Source organism: Manis javanica, chromosome 3 (assembly GCF_040802235.1).
Source record: "Manis javanica isolate MJ-LG chromosome 3, MJ_LKY, whole genome shotgun sequence".
Taxonomy (NCBI): Eukaryota; Metazoa; Chordata; class Mammalia; order Pholidota; family Manidae; genus Manis; species Manis javanica.
The window spans coordinates 154,794,018-154,814,991 of record NC_133158.1 but is presented as its reverse complement, the minus strand read 5'-3'; the positions used below and the strand labels follow the sequence as shown (position 1 = coordinate 154,814,991).

At 39.1% G+C, this 20,974-nt stretch overlaps 1 protein-coding gene across 4 annotated transcripts in view; it reads right to left on the bottom strand.

Moving 5' to 3' along the window:
- Positions 1–20,974, bottom strand: part of LOC108409404 (ceruloplasmin-like) — a 33,579-nt gene that overhangs the window by 6,408 nt on the left and 6,197 nt on the right. For 2 of the 4 annotated variants that reach the window (XR_012129456.1, XM_017679975.3), the window contains exons 7-18: positions 19,741–19,871; positions 19,236–19,376; positions 18,752–18,963; positions 16,520–16,670; positions 15,702–15,914; positions 13,129–13,336; positions 12,266–12,405; positions 11,048–11,176; positions 9,119–9,225; positions 8,003–8,204; positions 5,285–5,424; positions 1,025–1,187 (exon numbers count right to left, since the gene is read on the bottom strand). Coding sequence is in view for 1 of the 4 variants with exons in the window: in XM_017679975.3 (XP_017535464.3) it covers positions 1,029–1,187; positions 5,285–5,424; positions 8,003–8,204; positions 9,119–9,225; positions 11,048–11,176; positions 12,266–12,405; positions 13,129–13,336; positions 15,702–15,914; positions 16,520–16,670; positions 18,752–18,963; positions 19,236–19,376; positions 19,741–19,871 (1,933 nt within the window). In the remaining 3 variants the exon portion in view is untranslated. The remainder of the gene's footprint in view (positions 1–1,024; positions 1,188–5,284; positions 5,425–8,002; positions 8,205–9,118; positions 9,226–11,047; positions 11,177–12,265; positions 12,406–13,128; positions 13,337–15,701; positions 15,915–16,519; positions 16,671–18,751; positions 18,964–19,235; positions 19,377–19,740; positions 19,872–20,974) is intronic. The other 2 variants (XR_012129457.1, XR_012129458.1) reach the window with 1 other exon arrangement.

Here is a 20,974-nt window from a genome sequence, read left to right as displayed (position 1 = left end):
AATAATTTTGCCACCTAGAGAATCACCATTAACATTTCAGAAATTTGTTCAGTCTTTATATATAAGTTAATTTGGATAATATTTCAAATACTATTTTATTGGCTGCTTTTATCACTCAATATTGTTTATATATTGTTTTATAGGCATTTTCCCTTTAAAAATGTACATGACTTTTAAAGTTGGATAATGCTTTCAATGATAAATGATAAATGTAGCAAAACTTCTAGTAGATAATTTGCTTGTTTCCACTTTTCCACTAGTATAAAATAATGGGGTGATAAATGTTTCCAAATACTGCTGATAATTTTCTGAGATCAACCACCAGGTAAAATTACTGACTCAAAATATTAAACTGATTGTGTCAAAAGACTGAAGGATTGTGTTGGGATGGACAACATAAGCAACTAAGGAACTTACGAAAATTGCAGAAACAAAAATACTATCCTCATCCCGAAGTTGCTAGTAAAGTGTGTGGGAGAAAGGGAAGATGGGAAGGAGAGGAAATAACATGTCACTTAAATGTGAAAAAAATATTAAAATCGTTATTTAGTTTCTTTCAAGAGCTATGGAAACAGTTTGTACTCCTCCCGAACTATGCACACAGTGTTACTGATACTGACTTTGAAAAATAAATCTTTACCAAATCAATAGCTTCCTCACTCAAAAAGATATCTTACTGTTGTTTAAATGTGATTTTTAAGTGAGTTGATTTATTGGCAAAGCTAGCTAACTTTCTAGGTTCAATAGTGATTTGTATTTCATTTATGAATTGTCTGTTTAAATCCTTATGCATAATTAATGAATCTGGAAATTACATTTAACTCTAGAGTACCTTTTATCAGTTTAGAAACAGTTATGTAAGCTTAATCAGGAAGGTAAAACCAGAGTTTCTTGGTCATCTCAAAACAGTAATCTCTGAATGAATTAGTGGTATGTCACACCATGCGCATGTTCAGTGGATCAGATATCCTTATATAAACATTGAGTTTATTCAAATTGATGACTTCTAACTAATTTGGCTTACCTTTTCACTCGATTACAGTGTAAGTGCTTTCCATTCCGCTCTCAATGTGAACACTAACATGGCAATGAAATAACCAGGTTCCAACATCTCTTGGGTACATTTTTACAGTTTGATAGACTCCGGGAGGAAGGTCATAAACGTCAGAGTGAAACTGTCCTGAATCCTCAACAAAGAGACAAAACACCATTCAATAGCTAATAAAGATTATCAGTTATTTACATGGCTTACCATTTGCTGGAACTCTCCAATTCCAGTATACTGCTAGATGACAATTAGACATTGCGCCTCTCCTCTGGGTACAAATGAGAGTCCGAGGGAGGAGCAAGTCCCAGGACATTTCAGAGATAGACGTCCGCAGGGAAAATGTATCGCTCTAAAAGGTACCTTGGGTCAGTATTGGGGTTACCTTGTTGGCGTCTCCTAAAGAAGAATGCTCTAAATTTCAGAGAACATTCTGTTTTACAAATCCTAACATTTTAATTGAAATATTTCTAAATAGGGCAGCTGGTGGTGTAAAAATGATCATCTCTCAAGATGTAGCTTGTCAGGAAAATTCACAGTTGCGGGCAGAAGAGAAGCCTGTCTGCAGCTACATCTGCCTTCTGGGGTGTTGGGGCTGAGGGCTGAGGGCCTTCGTGGCTAATTTTTCTCCTAAGCAGAGAACCTGATGCTTAGTAAACTGCCTCCTTTGTGGGCTACTTTAGTTTTGAAAGATCCAGGCCTGGCCTGGATGGATTAGGAAGAGACTAAGAGGGAAATGAATTGCTCTGCATAATAAAATGGGAGGTATTTGGAGGATGGGGGTTGTGTGGAAGAAGGCAGCTTAAGATTTGGTCTGGAATAATTTGAGGAGACATCAGATAAGAGAGTCTGGAGAGGAGGAGCCTGGAGAAGGAGTCCTGAGGATGAGAGAAAAAGCAGGAGAGCCAGAGGTTATCAGCAATGCAAGGTGGAGGGAACATTGAAGACAGAAGTGTCTAATGTCAAATGGCAAGTGTTTTCACTATGCAATGTGGGGGTAAAAACCCTCATTTATTCCCAAACCTTCACTAGACGTCTATGACTCATGTGGCCTTGATTTTGTGGTTGTTTAGGGGAATCATAGGAAATGGGGTATGTTCCATTTTGGAACTGCACAAAGGGATGAGAAAATAATGGTCACAGGAGGGGAGAGGCCTGGGAGATGAGCAGAAGCAGGAAATGTAAATGGGAGGTGACCAGAAGAATCTGGACCACTCTTCAATGAGTCCTCCATCCTCCAAATACCTCCCGTTTTATGATCTGGAGTAATTCATCTCCCTCTTACTCTCTTCCTAATCCACCCAGACCAGCTTCATCATTAGGTCCTCAAGACTCCTGGAGATGCTGGAAGGTAGAGAGGAGCCACGCCATCTCCCACTGGATGCAGAGTGGGACCTGAGCCACCGTTAGTTAGGAAAATTAATTTTGCACCTAAGGTGACAGTAATATAGGTGACATAGATACATTTATAAGATGTCAGAAAATAGAGAGAAACAATTTAATGAAACAATTTAAATAAGAACTGACAATGTCTAAGACCCCAGTAAATGTACAATATGTACCTGGAGGCCTTGCACCAAGAGAGACCATAGCCTTAGGGAACAGGAGGTGACTGTCCGGCTTGTTCCAAGGCCAAGTTAGTAACCACAGAAGGCTGCTTTGCCGCCCCTGGGAGTTCCAGGGAGTGAAGCCCAGTGGCTGCATCAGCTCCACCTTAAGGGCAGGAAGAGACTACTTTGTGATCAACTGTGAAGGGTTTTGAGTGAGTGGCCAGCATCAACAGCTGGTGGTACTAGGTTGTGTGGTTTAAATGAGATCATTCTTAAGGGAGGTAATTTTGTCAAAACATTAAGAGTGAGAGGTTCTGGAGTGAGAGCCAGGGGTTCAAATCCCATTTGTATCTCTTCCTGCTTGCAGAGAAGTTTTTTATTTTATTAACCCTTCATTTAATTATCCTACAAAACAGTGATAAAATAATGCCTATCTCATAAGGAAGTTGTAAGGGTTTACTGAGAAATCCATGCAAAATATTAAACATAGGACCTGGCACATATGACATTATGTAATAAAGATTAACTGTAATTACCATTGTAGAAATCTTACCATCAATCCCACTTAAATTGACACCTTATAGTGTAATAATATATGTAGATGCAGTCCCTAAAAGATAGACTGATTTCATTTCCACATAACACTTGGCATAGTTCTGGGAATACCAGAGGCATTTGTTGAACTGAACTGACCTAAACCAAACACCAAATATATTGCAAAACACTAAAACCAGATTTTAAATCTCTCTCCTTTGTTCTAATTTTCAAAGTCTAATGCAAACAGTTATGAACTTAATGACAATCCCAATATGTAGGTGTTTCCTTCAAAAATATGTGGAGCATAAATGGAAGCATAGAAGATCATGATAGTTGGCCCTTTGGGATGGGTAAAGGACTCCATTATATTATTCTGTCTGTTTTATTATATAAAATTCCCTATAATAAAAGTAGGGAAATTTATATAAGCCAAAAAAGGAAATTTAAGAGGAATAGATATGTTCATTAAAGGATAGAAAAGAAAGCAGCACATGGGCAAGGCTTTGGGTGAATCAGGGCATGCACCCCTGTTTCAGTCATTTCTCAGATAGGCTTGAGCATGAAGAAGCCATGAACTTAACACATCTAGAGCAGGAAAGCTCTGTGTAAAACTTTTATCAGTGCAGGAAACATGGACTGCATTACTCCAAGTGGTTGGGTTAAATGCCTGAGGGCATCAGATGCATAATATATACTTTGTCCTCAGTTGTACATTCATGTTTATATAAGGGATTAGGATGAGGAAATAAAGAAAATATACCTTAAGTCAATAAATGACTAACTTGGAGATTGAAAAGGGAGGGATAAAATTTAAGATACTTGCAATACATTAGAGAAATGGCCAGTCAAAAGTGGTCAGGCAGAAAACAATTATGAAGAAGTATGTCTGGTGGGGCGAGGGAAAGCAATTCAGACAGATGCTGAAATGAGACTAGGAATGCATAAAAAGGAAAAAGACGGCAATAACAATTAAAAAGATGCCATAAAGCAGCTGTCACCTAATTCCACATTTTTACGTATTTTATAACTCATGTTGAAGGAATATAGAATTGGAAAGCTATGATTTGTAACCCCTGTTATAAAAATTGATTCTGGCAAGAATCATCAATGGACCCTTTTTGTAACTATGAGATGAAAAATTGCTGGAGAATAAAATATACAGAAAAATTCTTTTCACAGATACTTCTTCATTGTAAAAGGAAGATACTTTTCAAATGGAGAGAAATGGTACAAACCACCTTAATAAGTTATCACACAGCCTCGCCAATAGCAGCACCTACTGACATCTTGTACCTCTTAAGTGATGGTGAGAAGTAGAGTGCCACCTAGGCACTGTCTCTGCCAAGGATGTCCGACATGGATCCTATCACAAGGAAAGCATCAGACCAAGATGGAATAGGGAACATTCTACAAAACAACTGGCCTGGACCCTTCAAAAATGATATGTCATGAAAGATCAAGAAAAAAAAGAAAATACAGAGGCCCTCTTTTGCTTTTAGGAAAGAAACAACAATGGTGATCAAATGCTGTGTACAAATGATTAGATCCTAGATTTTAAACAATTATAAAGAGCATTTTCGGAACAACCTAGGATGCTTGAATAGATTGTATATTGGATTGTGTTACTAAATTAATCTTAATATTGGGGGTATGATAATGTTATTGTGGCAGAGCAGAGATTGTTCTTGTTCTTAGGATGTGCACACTTTACTACTTAGTAGTGAAGATGTTTGCAATTTACTTCAAACTGGATTCAGAAAGGATGTTTATATAGAGAAAGCAAATGTGGCAAAATGTCTATGAGCATTCAGATTTTTTTCTTTTACATTTCTAAGGGTTTGAAATTTTTGGAAAAAACAGGATTGAAAGGGTGAAGCTAAAGATGATCACAGAAGTCTTATTTACCTATTGAGTAATATCAGATTAGGGCAAGAAATGCACTGCACACATTCACAAACATTTATTGAATATCCATGGGTACAAAGAGCTAAATGTACAATTACTCAATTGTACTCAACATACCGTAGTTGTATGTATTGAATCTAGCTCTGTCTTGGTCATTTCTTTTCCAGTCTGTTCTCTTGCCATGCCACCCCAGTCACTGGTTTACCAGGTACAACATTAATAAAATGGAGCTGCCCAGGCCTCTTACCGTGAATTCAAAGCTGTGGCCATGAAAGTGGACTGTATGCAGGTCAAATTCACTCCCCATGCCAATCAGATACCAATTCACTTCATCCCCCACATGAAATGTCAGACCTTGGTTATTTCCGTACATTCTTCCATTAATTGCTGTGGGGGACACAATTTACTATATTTAAGAAGGATTTGAAATAATGCAGGTTTTTAAAAAACATCTTATAGAAAGTACCATGGATGTTTCCAGAGGTCTTAAGGATTTTAAAGCCAGCCTAAGGAAGCTGTTAAACATGACCAAGCCATCCATACATGGATGTGTCTAATTCTAGAGAGTTTTTCTTGCCTGAGGAAATGAGGCACTGATATTGTTTTAACATAATCAGGTTGAATATTTCACAAGTAAGGATATTTAAATTGGTGGGTACTTAAATATATTTATATATTTAAAATATATTTAAAGCTATTGCAAGAGGCTTAGAATATTAGGGGGGTGTGTTCCCATTTAACTGCCTAAGTCAGACCTTGTGGTGTGTTACTGGTATGACTAGGATGGCCATACGCCTGGTCCAGGCCTCCTGTCTCTCCCTCTTTAAACCACTAAAAATATGGTTTTTAAAGGGTGGTAGGAAGAAAACACTTGAAATTAAAATTACGTCTATATCTAGATTTGTATATATATGTGTGTATATATTAATGTGTGTGTGTATGTGTATATATAGATACATATATCTATATATACAGCCTCCTTTACACTTTTCTGGAATGTGCTAACACAGTGGTACAAATACATAATTGATATTCATGTATTTATGTGAATTGGGCTCGAACACTTAGCTGATGTAATTGGAAAAACTAGGAGACTCTAGACTGGTGCTTCTCACACTTTAATGTGCATGTGGCCTGGGAATCTTGTTAAAATGCTGCTTATGATATACTAGGTCTGTGAAGCCTGAATTTCTGCCTTTCTGACAAGCCTCCTGAGTGGTGCCAATGCTGGTCCACAGAGTACTGCTGGAGCGCAAGTGCCTAGACAAGTTGCTCCCGAAATGCCCATCTATTCCTTTCATTCCCTAGCTCAGTGCCCCTGGTGCCTTTAGCACAGTGGCTTTCAACAAGATTTTGTCCTCCAGGGGACATTTGGCAATGATTGGAGACATTTTTAGCTGTCACAACTTGGGGAAAGGTACTATGGCCCTGGGAGAGGAGGGTAGAGATGCTGATAAACAGCTTACAAGGACCAGGACAGTCCTTAGAACAGTCATCCAGCCCAGAATGTTAACAGTGGAAGCTAAAGAAACCCAGTTTTAGATCAAGTCTAAATTCTTAACAGAGTATTCAAATTCTTTAAACAATTCTGTTGACTTTTTCTTCCCAGGTGCTGTGTGACTTAGCTCACATTCTTCCATCTCCTGGCATATCATTCCTCTCCTTTCCTACTAGATGGACTCCTATGCATCCTTAAATACTCAACTCATGTGTCTCCTTCCCTTCATGAACACTTTCTTGACCTTCCAGATAAGAATTTAAAAGAATTTAAAACATAGCACACATTTATATTTCTGTTAGAGCGTCGCCCCTAAGTCGGCCTTATAGTGTAGCAGTGCACAAGTCTGCCACCCCTACACTGTGAACAACTTGAGGAGATGCCCCATTTTACTGGCCTTTGTATTTTCTCAGGGCCTGGTATGGTGCTTTGTGCCCCCCCCCCCCACTGAGGCTTATAAAAAGAGTATGGGTAGAATGTATGTAGTCCTGGAATAAAGTTTAAATTTACATGTATTTCTTGAGGAAAAACCCTGAAGGAGTGGAAAATGATCATATCTGGGTTTGCCTTACTGATGACCCCCTTACCCAGTCATATCCCCAAGTTTCAGCAGGTAAAATGACTGGAACCAGAAGTTTGACCAAAACTGTAAGTAAGTGAGATTGTTTGTGTGCTTTTTATTTGAATAATTGTCTCGTTACTGTGATTCTAGATTGGGAGAGGTCAGACACCGGATGTCACCATCAACCTATCAATGAATTTTGGTTGATGAGCACTGTATTTTTTTCTGCCTGGTAATGGTGGGGAAGATTAGGTGGGGCAACGTGTGCTCCAGTTTGCCTCAAGCCCCACCTCCCCATGTGTTCATCCAGGCAAAATACTTAGAAAGTACATAGCAAGGCCCTCCAGAAATGATAACTGGATTTCTTGGCTTTACATTGCCTGCATAGCTCCAGAGGCATAGAAATTTGCCACACTGCCAACTCAGTAGCCTGTAGTCCACAGGCCAGATCCAGGCCACTCAATGACTGTTTTTCTATGACCCATGAGCAAAGAATGGGTTTAAAATTTCTAAAAGGCTGAAAAAAACTTTTAAAAAAAGAGCAGTATTTCCTGACATGTGAAAATTACATGAAATACAAGTTTTAGCATCCATAGATGAAGTCATACTGGCTTGTAGCCATTTCCATTTGTTTTCATCTTGCCTATGGTTGCTTCTGTGGGACCATGGCCAGAATACAAGGCAGCTTATGGTAGAGAACATATGGTCTACAAGCTTAAATTCTTTACTTCTCAGCCCTGTATGAAAACAGGTTGCTGACCCCTGACCCACATGGTCTACACGACAGCTCTGTGTGATTGTGTTCTCTAAATTATGCTGAGCTTAACAAATGTGACTCTTCACCTGTTCTCTTTGTGCCAGATAACCGGTGGGCTACAGCTGGTGAGTTAGTTAATGGACATTACCGTGCATTATGTTGCTGAGCTCAAATTCAGGATCGCTCCTGTCTACTTTATCTGGTTCTGGAGAATAGGTATTGATATTTTCTTCAAAGTACCAGGATCTGTTTTCATCAAAATTCATAAAGTGTAGAACACGATGAACTACGCTGGCTTTGTTGTTTTTGTGACAGACAATCAGAGGGCCTACCAGTCCGCTGTTAAGATCCTGCAGAGGAAAAGCAAGATGATTGTGCCCGCAACTAAAAATTTACCCCCAATAAATAGAGTGGAATCAAGTGTTAGTTCTAGTGAGGTCAGATCCTGAGTTTTTAATTATTAGGATTCTAAGTCTGAGAATAAGGAATAAAATACCTGACATACTAACTCTTCGATTAAAAAAGAATTATCACCTCATTCATTAGAGCTTAAGTCTAAAGAGAACAACAAACTACTGAAAGGGACTTAACGTGCTTTCCTTGGTGGATTTAGCTGTTTTTGAAATTTTAATTAAAAAACAGAACTTTGGAGGTAATTAGAATTCGCTGGTTTTGGAACTGGTTGGCAGAGTAGTCTGGACGTTTGGGATGTTTTGTCCTCTGATACCTCGGCCCCCGCAGCGGCTTCAGCCGGTCTTGGTTTATTTAAACTCTTTTTGTTTTGCGGCTGAATGTCTATGCAGCTTTTTGTTCCAGGCAGAGAGTGGGCCAAAGCAACTAAAAGTTCAAAGATGGAACTCTTTGTTTTGTTGTTGCTGAATGCAAATAAACTGCAACTCCAGAGTTGATGGTTTTAAATATATATATATACATATGTGTGTATTTCTCATTAATCACAGACTTTTTAAACTTCATACTTTGTTTCCTGTAACCTGAATCCTATTCAATAAAACAAAGAGGAGATATTATTATATAATGATGTATGGTGTTCAATTCACAGGGACATTTTTGAAAATATGTGTAGTATATTTTGCTCTTGAAAAATGCACACCTGTATAGGATTTAAAGCCAAGCAGCATTTAGGATAGCTAATAGAAAGTTTACCTAGAACTAAGATTTTTTTTCAACAAAAATAAACTCCTTCCTTCCATTATAATTTCTAAGGGAAGATAAGAGAAAAACTGAAATTTGGTTTAAAATTTACCTTAACCACATCCACAGTCGAATAGTAAAACCAAGGTATGCACTCGAAGTCCTCTGAGGCAGGACCAGATCTTTCAGGAATCTGCCAGATGTATGTTTGAATCTCTCCTATAATAGACAAATACAGTGTATTTAAATAGGTTTTTTCTAAACCACACATCTTTATCGAGATGATTATACTGAACAAATCCTAAAGCTACACAAATGGTAGGCAGTACAGTCCTAGTTTTCACATCTGTCTGCACTGCTCCTGGCTTTGGGATCTTGGTCAATGTGCTTACGTTCTGAGCTTCAGCTTTCTCATGCGCATAAAATGGTCATTTAGGGGTTACAGGAGATAATGCAAATGAAGCCCTTGGTGTTGTATTACCTGGACCATAGGGCAAGGTTAATGTCTTTATCAGTGTTGACTATTATGTTCTCAGGGTTACTGGGTCAAACCTTATAGTGATTCCGCCATTGAAAAATGTCAAACATTAAATATCTCATTCATTTGTTCAACATGTACTTACTGTAGTGAAGATAACTCAGGCTTTGAAATGTGACGGGTTTGTTTTGCATCCCAACTCTGGCCCTTCCAGTTGTGAATTACCTGCCTCCTCCCCATCCCCAGAGTGTTTGCATTAGCCCTGCAGAAGCTGCATTTTACACTCTTGCCTCTTGCAAGGAAGTTGCTTTGGATATCCCCTCCTGCCTCTGTCCCTCACTGTATGTATAATCCCACATTGCCTGCTTCCAGAGGCTTAAGTCACTGTTCCCAAGCATCTCACTAGCCTCTCTTCTTCAGAATCTTTAATAGTCTACTTAGTACTTTTCCTCTCCAGCACACCACAGTGCCTGGGGACACAGCAGGTACTTAGAAGCATTTGTGGAATGCATGCAATGTTATCCTTCCCTGACTGATCAGAACTGCTGACTTGCAAACTCCCTTGATAGGAGATTCCCTTTGGTACCACCAAGAAGACTGTTTTTAAAATCAGAAGGGACTATTTCACCCACCATCAAAGTCTACCTTCAGTCCTTTGGTCCCACAAATCTTTCCCTTGCTCTTTCCTTGATATCCATAGTCCCCAGAACTACTTGTTTTGGTGGGCAGCTGTGGTGGACATTCTGGATGCCCCTCTCCCATCACCCTTTAGGAATGAAGGGCTCGATGCTCCACAAGGTGGCAGTCCCCTTCAGTGATGGCCTTGGCTGAAGAAAGGCACCCCACCCAAGCCTGCATCCAGTGACTGATGCAGGGACACACAGGCCCAGCTCGCTCACTCCAGCTCAGGACAGCTGAGGGTCAGCCTGTTGTCAGAACTTCTCCTAAGGTTGCCTGTGTGATTGCTATTGAGGCTGAATCTCCGCTCAGCCTCTCCTCTTCTCAATTCTGCTTCTTTTTCTTTCTTTCCATAGTCATTGATACCAAGAGCACTAACTGCACATGAATCTTCATTTCAGTCTCCTTCCTGGGTATTTCTATTAAAAGTATTTATTTTCTAATCAGTTGAGTGTGCCAAATGCTGTATAGTAGTGATGCCATGGAAATGTTAATTCATATGGCACATTACTTCCTCTGAGAATCTCAATTTTCTCCTTTGCCCTTTTCCTCACACATTGCATCTTGTACTCATTCCTATTTTAGCACTTGAGTTGGAGAGATTGAACATAGCATAAGACTACCTGGCAGATGGACAGGTGGAGAGGTGAGAGGTAGGGAGGCTATAGTGGAGAAATTGCATACACCCCAGAGTTTTGCCCAAGGTGCCCCTTCTGAAAAGCAAACTCAAACTTGCAAAAGGAACTTCTCTTCCAAATTCTTTTTCAGGCCCTTCTTACTAATCTGTTGGTCTCATCTGGAACTACACCCATATTTAAGAAAAAACAGTGTAGCCCCATCAACCTGCATAAAAGCTCTGGGGCTTTTTTCTCCCAAAGCAGTTACCTGGCTGTGTCGGAGCAACAGTGGAGTAATTCGTTTTCACTCCATGAGCGTGGATAGAATATGGTCTTGAGGCATTATTTTTAAAGATAATTTGGACTTCTTCACCAGGGCTGAGAAATATTAAAGGGCCTAGGAAATACAAAAAGGGAAATGTGTGGATAATTGTTATTATTTTAAATTATGAATCACCTGTCCTCTTAAAGTATTTATATAGTGACTTATTCTCATCCTTTTCCTTAACAGGCAGCCAAATGAAACACAAACACTTGTAACAAGTGGGTCATTGTTGACTTATGGGAAATTTAAGTCATCTGGAATCTTTATAAGCTACTTTTCTAGATAACTTACTGTGATGAGCACCACACAGGTTAGAAGGGGAACCTTTTATTTTCCTTCTTGACCAATCTGATCACTTAAGCCTTTTGTTCTTTACTCCCCAACCCTAGTGTAGGATGGGAAGGAGTTGCCTGGCCTTTTTATTGACCCAGAGAGATTTCCTCTTTTACAGACTGAAGACCCTTTCGTTACACTCTCTCTTCCAGCTCAGGCCAAATAACCAGATGTATGAAATTTGTTTTAAATCTTCTATTTGGAAGCAGATTATGTCAGTGGCTCTAAGAATTCTGAAGAAGAGATGGTGTTGAGATGAACTCAGCAGAGAGAACCCTCCTTAGCTTGTGCTATAATCACTAAAATCAGAGCTCTGAAGATACTTGGTGGACACATAGATGTCGGCTAAAGACAGTGCCTCACGACCGATCCACTTCCCCAAGCACTATATGTATTTTCCCTTTTCCATGAAGTGTTTTTCCTTTTTTGTACAAATTATAATGGAGTCTAGAGGGTGATTTTGTTCAACCTATTTTGGTGCATTTGGCCAGAATCCTAGAGAAAACAAACTTCTTGCTGTTACTAAAAATAAGATCCTGCCTAATAGCAGTGGGAGCTGGACAGCACAGACTCCCTCTGGGGTCACAAACGAACAAACTCAAGAGGCTGATGAGGGAGCCAAGAGTAGTAAAACTTCCTCCATCAACATGTAAATCCATCTTCTCAGGTTCCCACACCAGAACATGCCAAACAGATTAGAAACAGAATTTACAGGCACTTTCCTCTGTCAGAGTGGAGGTTGACAATATCTTCAATGTGTGCAAACAATCTCTAGTGTCTGTGGACAAGAACAAAAACTGCAAAACCAATCTTATAGTATATCAATACCTAGTATCCCCAGATGTTCTTCATCTTTATTTCTTTTGGTTTGATTTGCGAATGTGATATCATCGTATTGACGGTATATGACTTTCTTGTATTTAGACCCAAGAAACGTCCCAGTTCTATCCAAATAGATGTTTGTTTTGCTTTAAGAAAATAAAAACGGAAACAAAAAATTCCACAAAGTTGGTAATTTAATCATTAAATAAGACAAATTCTCATATGAAAGAACGTCTTATTGAAATAAAACAATTTACTAATATCTAGAGGGTATTTTACCTTGGAAAGTAATTATTTTTATAAAAATACATTAAGTTGGGTAAGATTATTGGACATTCACTCCATACTTTCAAACATGTTTTCAGGATGAAATTTTAGTTTTGATAAAGGAATAAATAGAAAAATCAGAGAAAGAAATGAAATTTTACAAAAAAGAAAAATTAGTGCCTTCAGTTTGAGCTAGAAGAGCAGAGATAGAAACAAATAAAGACAAAAGGAAAATCTGAGTGATTCCAAGCGTTGAATGTAGCTGAAGTTATGGTCTCTATATTCCGCAAAGTGATGAAATTGGATGGTAAACACACATAAGGAAGGTAGGATGCAAGGAAGTGAGAGGCAGGAAGAAACAAAGCACACAAGTTACGTAGCTGTTTAGACAGATTTGAAGTCATTTATACACTTATCACTTATAAGATATCACGCACTCAGACATTTTGAAGCTATCTGTAATTGACTTTGTCCTACACACAACCCCCTGGGCAAACGCGTACCTCCCACGCCTGCCATAACAAACATAAATAAATAGCGCCCCCGCCACGTGACTGAAAGGAAAAACCCTTTCCAAATAAAGACTGGAGTTACAGCCGTACTTGACTCCCAGTAAACGTTGCAGTTCTTTCTCCCACTTCCTGCTGGGTGTGTAATCCCACGCAACCTCCTCGGCTGCGATATAAATAACTTTTGCTTCCTGGTACTGTGTGTGATCAGGGCCCGGCTCCGCACACTGCCTCACGCGGTATTTATGTTTCATGCCTCCTTGATAGTGCTGTGTTGTCATACAAACCAGAGAAAAACTTCCTAGAAGTGAATCAAAGAAGAACGCTTAAAGCTTTGCATCCAGATTTCTTTTCTCTGTGAAGTCATCTGTAAGATACAAACCCCCAAAAGAAATATAGTTAAGATAGCTTATTCATTCTTTCATGAATTTGACAAATATTTATTGCCTATCTTCTTTTGCCAGACATATCTGTAGGCACTTGGGAAGAAATATCACTGAAAAAAATCATTAAAAATCCTTGTCTTTGATTTCACATTGGAGAGTGTTGTGGAGGCAGTAAACATAGTAACTTTTATGTATGTTGAAAGGTGAGAAGTGCTATGGATTGAAGAAAAAAAGTAAGGCAGGGTGAAGAGGACTGAGAATTCGGGGTATAGGGGTGATGCTCAATTTTTAGCAGTATTTTATAGGATGGTCCGGGGAGGCTTTGACAGGACATTTGGACAAAGACTCACCAAAGGTAGGGTGGAGCTGGGCAGAGAGCAATCCAGGCAGAGGAAACAGGAGCAAAATCCTCAAGCTGAGGGCCTGCTTCACGCAGCTGGAGACCATTCAAAAGGCCTGTGCGTCTGCAGTCGAGTGAGCAAGGACAGAAGCCTGGGAGACGGAACTGGTGAGGGGTGGGGGGCTGCATCACATGGAGGGCTGCTTGGAGGGCTAGTTCACTGTGGGCCACTGAAAAGTCTAGCGTTTACTCAGTGAAATGGGGAGCTGTTATGGGAGTTTGAGTTGATGAGTGACATAAGGACACTCGGGCAGCTGTGTTAAGAATACACTGTAGTGCGGCAAGGGCAGGAGGAAGGAGACCTGTTAGGATGCTATTAAAATAACCTATGAGAGATGATGGTGGCTTGGATGAGGGTGGTAGCAGTGGGGTTGATGAAAGGAAGTTGAAGAGAATCAGACTAATATGTTAAAAACCAAAAACAATGACCACAGAAATAAATAAACAAGCTTCTACAACAAAAAATTCCATCCTGGTGCAGACCAGTACATTCCACCTGCATTCCAGTTGTCTTTCGTTTTGCAAATTTATGTCCATCATATCTTAATCATCACCAATGTCTGTGAAGGGTAAGATTCAAGAAGACTGCCAGGGAAGCAAAACCTTCAGACCCAGAGGGTTTGGGAAAGAGAAGTTGTTTGGAAAGAAATGATTCCTGTTTAGCACAGTGCTTGACGTGTAGTAGGTGGTTTACTGTAGCTGATGTTGTTTAGGAAAAAGAGTGAAGAATAGGCGATTTTTTTTTTTAAGTCTTGGAAACCCTCTACAGGGGAAAGGAGAAGAAGCGGGGTGGGGGCAGGTGATCATTTGCCTCTGAGTCAGCGTGTACAGCAGAGAAGAGAAAGAGTGAGGGAGAAAGATCTCTCTTTTTTTCCTCCAATTGCTCTTAATCACAGGTTTTGTTTGTTTGAAAAGTAGAACAAAAAATGTAATCAAATGACTCTCTGATATCACAGAGTATGTTACTTGATATTATAATAGTAATGTCCATTATAATTATAATAATCCATGATATTACAGAGTAGCTAGTTTATTGTGGAGCCAGTATTTGACTGGTGTCAGTAGTTTTTTTTACCAAGATGGATGGATTTTTTTTTTTAGTATGTGTGCATATATGTATGTAAAGGATCAACAGCGTAAAAGAGGGAACTAACATTTTACTGAAAGGCTAACAAATGTCAGGCGCTTCTGATAGAAACATCTATCTCATCTGATCCTTGTCAATCCCTTTTTAAGGCTGTAAATTATTACAATCCCTATTTTACAAATAAGAGTATTCAATTGGCTCCTCTGATTCCCATAGCAATTCTCTGATTTGAGGTGCTTTTTAAAGAAAAGTTTGCCAGCAGCAATCTCACTGAAGTCAAAACATTTCCCTAGAAAGCAAAGCTGGCAAGGAGAGAAGTAAAGGGGTGGAGGTGGGAGGAGTAGGGGGAGGGGACAGGGGGAGGAGGGGGGAAGGGGCTGGTGGTGTAGGAGTGGGGGGCAGGGCAGGAGGAATAGGAGGTACGGTGGGTAAGGTAAGGTGGAAGCAGAAGAAAGGCCTGGGAAACAAAGGGCAGACGAGTAAGAAAGGCAGAGTATGAGAGATGAAAACAAAATGCTTCAAAGCACCTGTGACGTTTTTGAGTAGCGTGGGTTGATTTAGTGCCTGGAGCCCAGGAAGAGAAAACTGATAGGGGCTGAAGGGATTTCTCTTTACAGAAAAATGATATACCAATACTTCCATAAGCTAAATAGAGCAGTGCAAACGTTTTTCAAGCACTACTTGGGTAAGTTCCTTTTTTTCCCCATGTGCAAACAGTATTCAGGGCATGTAAATACACTGTTTTTCATAGTTAGGATGTGTTTCAAGCTGAAGAAGGAGATCCCCTACTTACCTGTGGAATCGGGCTTCATAAAAAGTGTCCGGGAGGTGTGGGGAAACAGAGCTATAGTGTCATCTCTTGCTCCTAAGGAAGTGAATGTATTTCCTGAAAAATATATCCCATGTAAGTCTTCATATGATCCCACACTAAGAACATGCCATGAAATGTTGTCTCCTAAGCACATATCCAGTCCAGGCAGATTTCCATACATGTATCCATTTATGGCTGCAAGATATTTGTGACAGAGAAAAGAGTAATTAACTTACTGGTACTTGACATCTTTTTGAAAATAAACAAAGGACTCATAAAGCCATTTATTCATGCGAGAATGTCAAGATGATCTGAGTCAACCCCATCCTTTTAGATTTGAGAAAACTAAGGCCAGAGAGGCACTTGCTTGTCCAGTGTCAATCAGCCAAAGAATGGAACTAGTAAGACCAGAGTCCAGGTTTCCAGATTCTAGACCAATCCCTTCTCTCCTACACTTTGCACTGTCTTCAAAAAACCAGCCAACCAACCAATTCAACAAACACTCAGCCTACCCACTCTACTAATTTAGCAATAGAGAAATGCATGACTTTTCTGTCTCACATGTAATAGTAGCAAAACAACATGTTGCACCAGAAAGGCATTGGTAAATATTTAGTAAATTGAATTTAACACACTCACCCTAATTGGCAATGTTTTTAATTAAAGAAAATATGAAACATATAAACCAACCATCAGGGAGAAAATGTGCATCTTTTTTTAAACAATCTGTAATTCTTTAGGCATAATGAAATTTAAAAATTGCTTAATGCATTTATCTTGTAAATTAAATGTTCCCTTACAGTACATCTCGTTAGAATGTTGGAAGTCTGGATCCTCTTTATTCACATTTTCAGGCTCTGTGGTAAATGTTTTGATATTTTCATCCAAGAGACCACTTTTATTTTCATCAAAAATTGTGGGAAGCAGATAAAACTCTTTGTCTATTCTTTTCTGTGCGTGAGAATACAAAGAGGAATAGACGTAAGTATAGATGGTCCATATTCAAAGTCTACTTGAGTGGTTCATCTGCATACAGGACTTGCCACACAATGGATGTGCATACTCCTGGAAAATCTGACCAAGTGACTTTTACACTTAAGGACATTCTATATAAAGCTATGAATCCCAGTGAATGGATTTATCACAGAACCAAGAAGTTAGGAGAAATCTCTACAGCTGTTTTCATACAAAGTTCTTATTCTAAATCCCTACATCTAATCTTCATCAAAACTTTCATTATGGAGATTGATATTGATATATAGTCACATTTTAAATAAACTATACATTTAATTCTACATATCTTTATATTTGGGGATTTATAAGGATTTATTACATATTAATTAAAATGCATAAAAGAACTTGGATATCAGTTGGCTTGTGAGTGAGGAACAAGAGAATTTCATTCCACAAGCATTTACTGAACACTTACTACATGCCAGAGAGCAGTTGTGGTTGTTACAAAAAAATTAATAAAACCTTATGTATGGTTTCAAGGAATTTGTAGTCTAGTGGGAGAGATGGGCCAATAAAGATAATTACATGGGTTAGTTCTCTAATAGAAACATACACAAGGAACTGTGATAACCTGTAGGCACTTCAGTTAACCTTAGCTGAGGAATATTGTCTGAAGGGCAAGAAGGGACTCTCAGTCTGAGTTTTAAAAATGTTCCTCCTTTAACAACCTAAGACAGGCACAGTCGCAGGGGGGCCATCAGGTGAGAAATCGGGGAACAACAGTGATGAAGTTTAGAAACTCACCCCCCCCCCTGTTTTGAGAGAAAGCTTCTGCATCCGTGGATGTTTTATTGCCCTTGTCTAGCTTGGATTAGCACATAGTCTACAGGCACACACATGATCATCTACAATTGCTCTCTTACAACACTAAACTATGTTTTCTACCTTTATCTTGCATCTACCTACCACTTCAGCATTTTATTAAAAATAACAATAATAATAATAATAAAGGGAGAAATGTGGGATCCACATATAAATCAAGTATAAAAATCAAACGAATATTCATATTTGACCTGATTGTTTATAGTTCATAATGCGTGATCAAAACCGAGTTTCTGTGATGAATGTCCTTGTACTGTTCACCATGTAAGAACTTATTCACTATGTAAGAATTCATTCACCATGTAAGAACTTGTTCGTTATGTTTCAGAAGATTGGAGACTGACGAGAATTAGGCTTGAGATGGATTAATGATTGTGCATTGAGCATTGACCCCCCCCCCATACAGAATTTTATTGTTGTTAACAACCATTTGATCAATAAATATGAGAGATGCCCTCTCAAAAAAAAATGTTCCTCCTTTTAGCAGGCAAAATGGTGACAAAAGGCCATTCAAGACAGACGAAAGGCAAAACCAAAGAGATGTGACTTCGATCAAATAAGATGTGACTTAGGGACTAACAAACTACTTCTGCAATAAGGCCAGAAGGGTGTGTATAGGGCGTAGGGATGAAGGCATGTATCTGGAGTGACCAACAGGGTCTGATGTTCTGGCTTCCAAGCCAACACGTGTGGAGAATGCCGAGATTCCATCTGAAGGGAAGGATGTGGTGCCACACTGAAGCAGAGTGAGGCTGGGGACAGGAGTCAGGGGGGTAAAGGGATTCAGAGATGATGGTGCCTAAGATAAGGCAGTGGTGGGGGCATTTGGTGACTAACGAGGGGGTGGGAAAGAAAGGGTTCTCAGTGGGAATCTGAGGTTTGGTGGTGTCATTGACTAAGACACAGAATAGAGGAAAAGAGGCTGAGTTACAGGAGGGAGGGCCAGGCAGTGGCTGTCCAGGGGAAGACTAAGAGAGTCAAGTGGAAGTAGACATGTCTGTGGAACATGCCAGGGTGGGCATTCATTGGGCAGAGGAAGACACAGGTCTGGAGTTGAGGAAAGAATCGAATTGGAAGACATCAGCACACAGAGGAAACTGAAGCTGCTGATTGCCACATTGTGTTCTGTTCCCTCTGCAGTTCTGTCTCCGGTGAACTTCAGGAAGGCACACTTGGGCGTTAGCCCCATGACTCACCTGTTTGCCATCCTCTCCTAGACTTCCATTTCTGCACACGAGGAGAGGCCCCACGAGGCCACTGTTGGTGTCTCGTGCCATATTTACTGAGGAGTAGTATAACCAGGTCAGGCAGTCAGGATCTGTGGCAGTAGGACCCACATCGCTTGGAACTTCCCATGTATAGACAAATGTTGTGCCAGGACTTACATGAGAGGAGGGTGGAGGGGTACCTAGGAAGAAATAAACACTTGTAAAATAGGACCTAGGACCAAAGGTACCCTGGTTTAGCCTGTGAGATCTCTGCGAGCAAGGTCTGTATCTTGCTCACCCCGTAGCACCTCGGGTGACAGCTCAAAGAGGCTGAAGGAACCACTGCCACAGCAAGTACGCACAGCTGCACTGACGTGAAAAGGGGGCTGCACAATGATTTCAGAAGTTTTATTTGCTCGCTGACATTATACTGCCATACGGCTTGCTCGGGTCTCCCTTGAGCCCTACTTACTTCCTCCGGGGGTTTTGTAGAAGGAGCCCTCATTGCTCTTGCTGTAACGTAGTCCGTGAGGCTGAATGCTGAGCGTCAGGGAGGCATTGTTATAGAAAGTGATCTTGAGGATCTTTCCCACCTCCGCCTTAATGACAGGGCCTAGAAACCAACAGAGTTAGGAGCTGTCCTCAGGTTTTCATGCACGTCAGGCTCTGTTACTCTTCTTCTAGGAATAAACTGAAGAGATGATGTCGCGAACCAGAAACATGTCCAACTACCAGAGATCCAGGTGGTTCAGGGTCTTGGAAAGCCACACTGGGTCACATGAATATATTCATCTTTTTGGATTTATGGGGACAAAAGAATGTAGTTTAAAATTGGGTGAGTCAGAATGTTTTATTTTCATAAGGTTATAAGATGACTGCTAAGATTTCCAAAACAGTGGGTAAGTAAATACTATTTCGAGGCACAGAATATATGTAAATGGTGTTTATAACCCTGTAAGCTATGAATGGAATTTTACCGAGGATCCCAAGGTGTTTTTCTCTTGCCTTCTCTGTTTGGAAGGAAGCATCTGTGTATTCACGGTAAACTATTTTTTTGTAAATTCCTCCAATTCTGGTTGGACTTTGTTTGAAAAATTCCTGAGATTCACTGTGTAGAAAGAGTAGAAACACAAAGAACTTTTCAATGTACAGAGGTCATATGAAAAGAAAGCAAGAATCTACATACATCTGTTTTAAAGGACTTTAATTTATTTAAAAGAAATGCATGCTTATTGTAAAACATTTGAAAATAAAAATATAACAAAGAAAATTAAAATCTTCACAATCCCACCATTATATGTAGCCACTGTCAAGTCTTTATAGCCTTTTGTCTATGCGTGTGTATATAGGTATCTATGTCTGTCTACTAGTTATTTATCTACAAATTTTCTATTGGAATAAAAATTTTAAAAACATTATGTATGATTTCTTTTTGGGTAAGTAATAAAAAATATTGTTTTTGAAACAACTATGTGCAGAGATGCTAGAATATTAAGATGAGAGGTATCATTCTTATCTTCTTACTCTACTATAATGAAATAAAATGGGGTCCCCTGAGAAAAAGTGTTCAATAAGACATCGCAGAATTTCATAGCTAGGAGACTCAAGCAAGTCAAAAGAATTTAATATTGATTCATACTTATTTTAGTCAATGTAAGAGTTGGATTTAATTCTGAATCTAATTTTTTCTCTAAACTCAGATATCCTTCTCACAATTAATACAAATTTCTATCACATAGCTTGAATAATTTATTGCTGAGCTTAAAATGTGAGAAGAGAAAGTATTCACTTGACAGAAATTTTTAGTTTTCTCAAATTTTCTGTGCATGAGAGAAAAATAAATACATTGGGAAACATGATTTTTTGGTGATTTTAGAACTTGATATTTTTTGACATGTAACTTTCATTAGTAGACCAGAAAGATTAAAACTCCTATAATTTTCAAATTGGTAAATACAATTAGAGCAGTTTAGAGTATCAGATAAACTTTTTGTGCACTTTTAAATGATGAAGCCATAGTAATATATGTTAGTCTTAGTTTTTAGTCACTAAAATAATAATAATATAGTCTTAGGTATTACGGAGTAAAAAATATTTATATAATATTAAGGATGTCATAGAAAATTATTTAATTATATTTCAGATCTTAACAAGAAAGTACAAATTACACAGGAGGAATGTTTTTGAAATTTTGCAAAACTACTATTGATG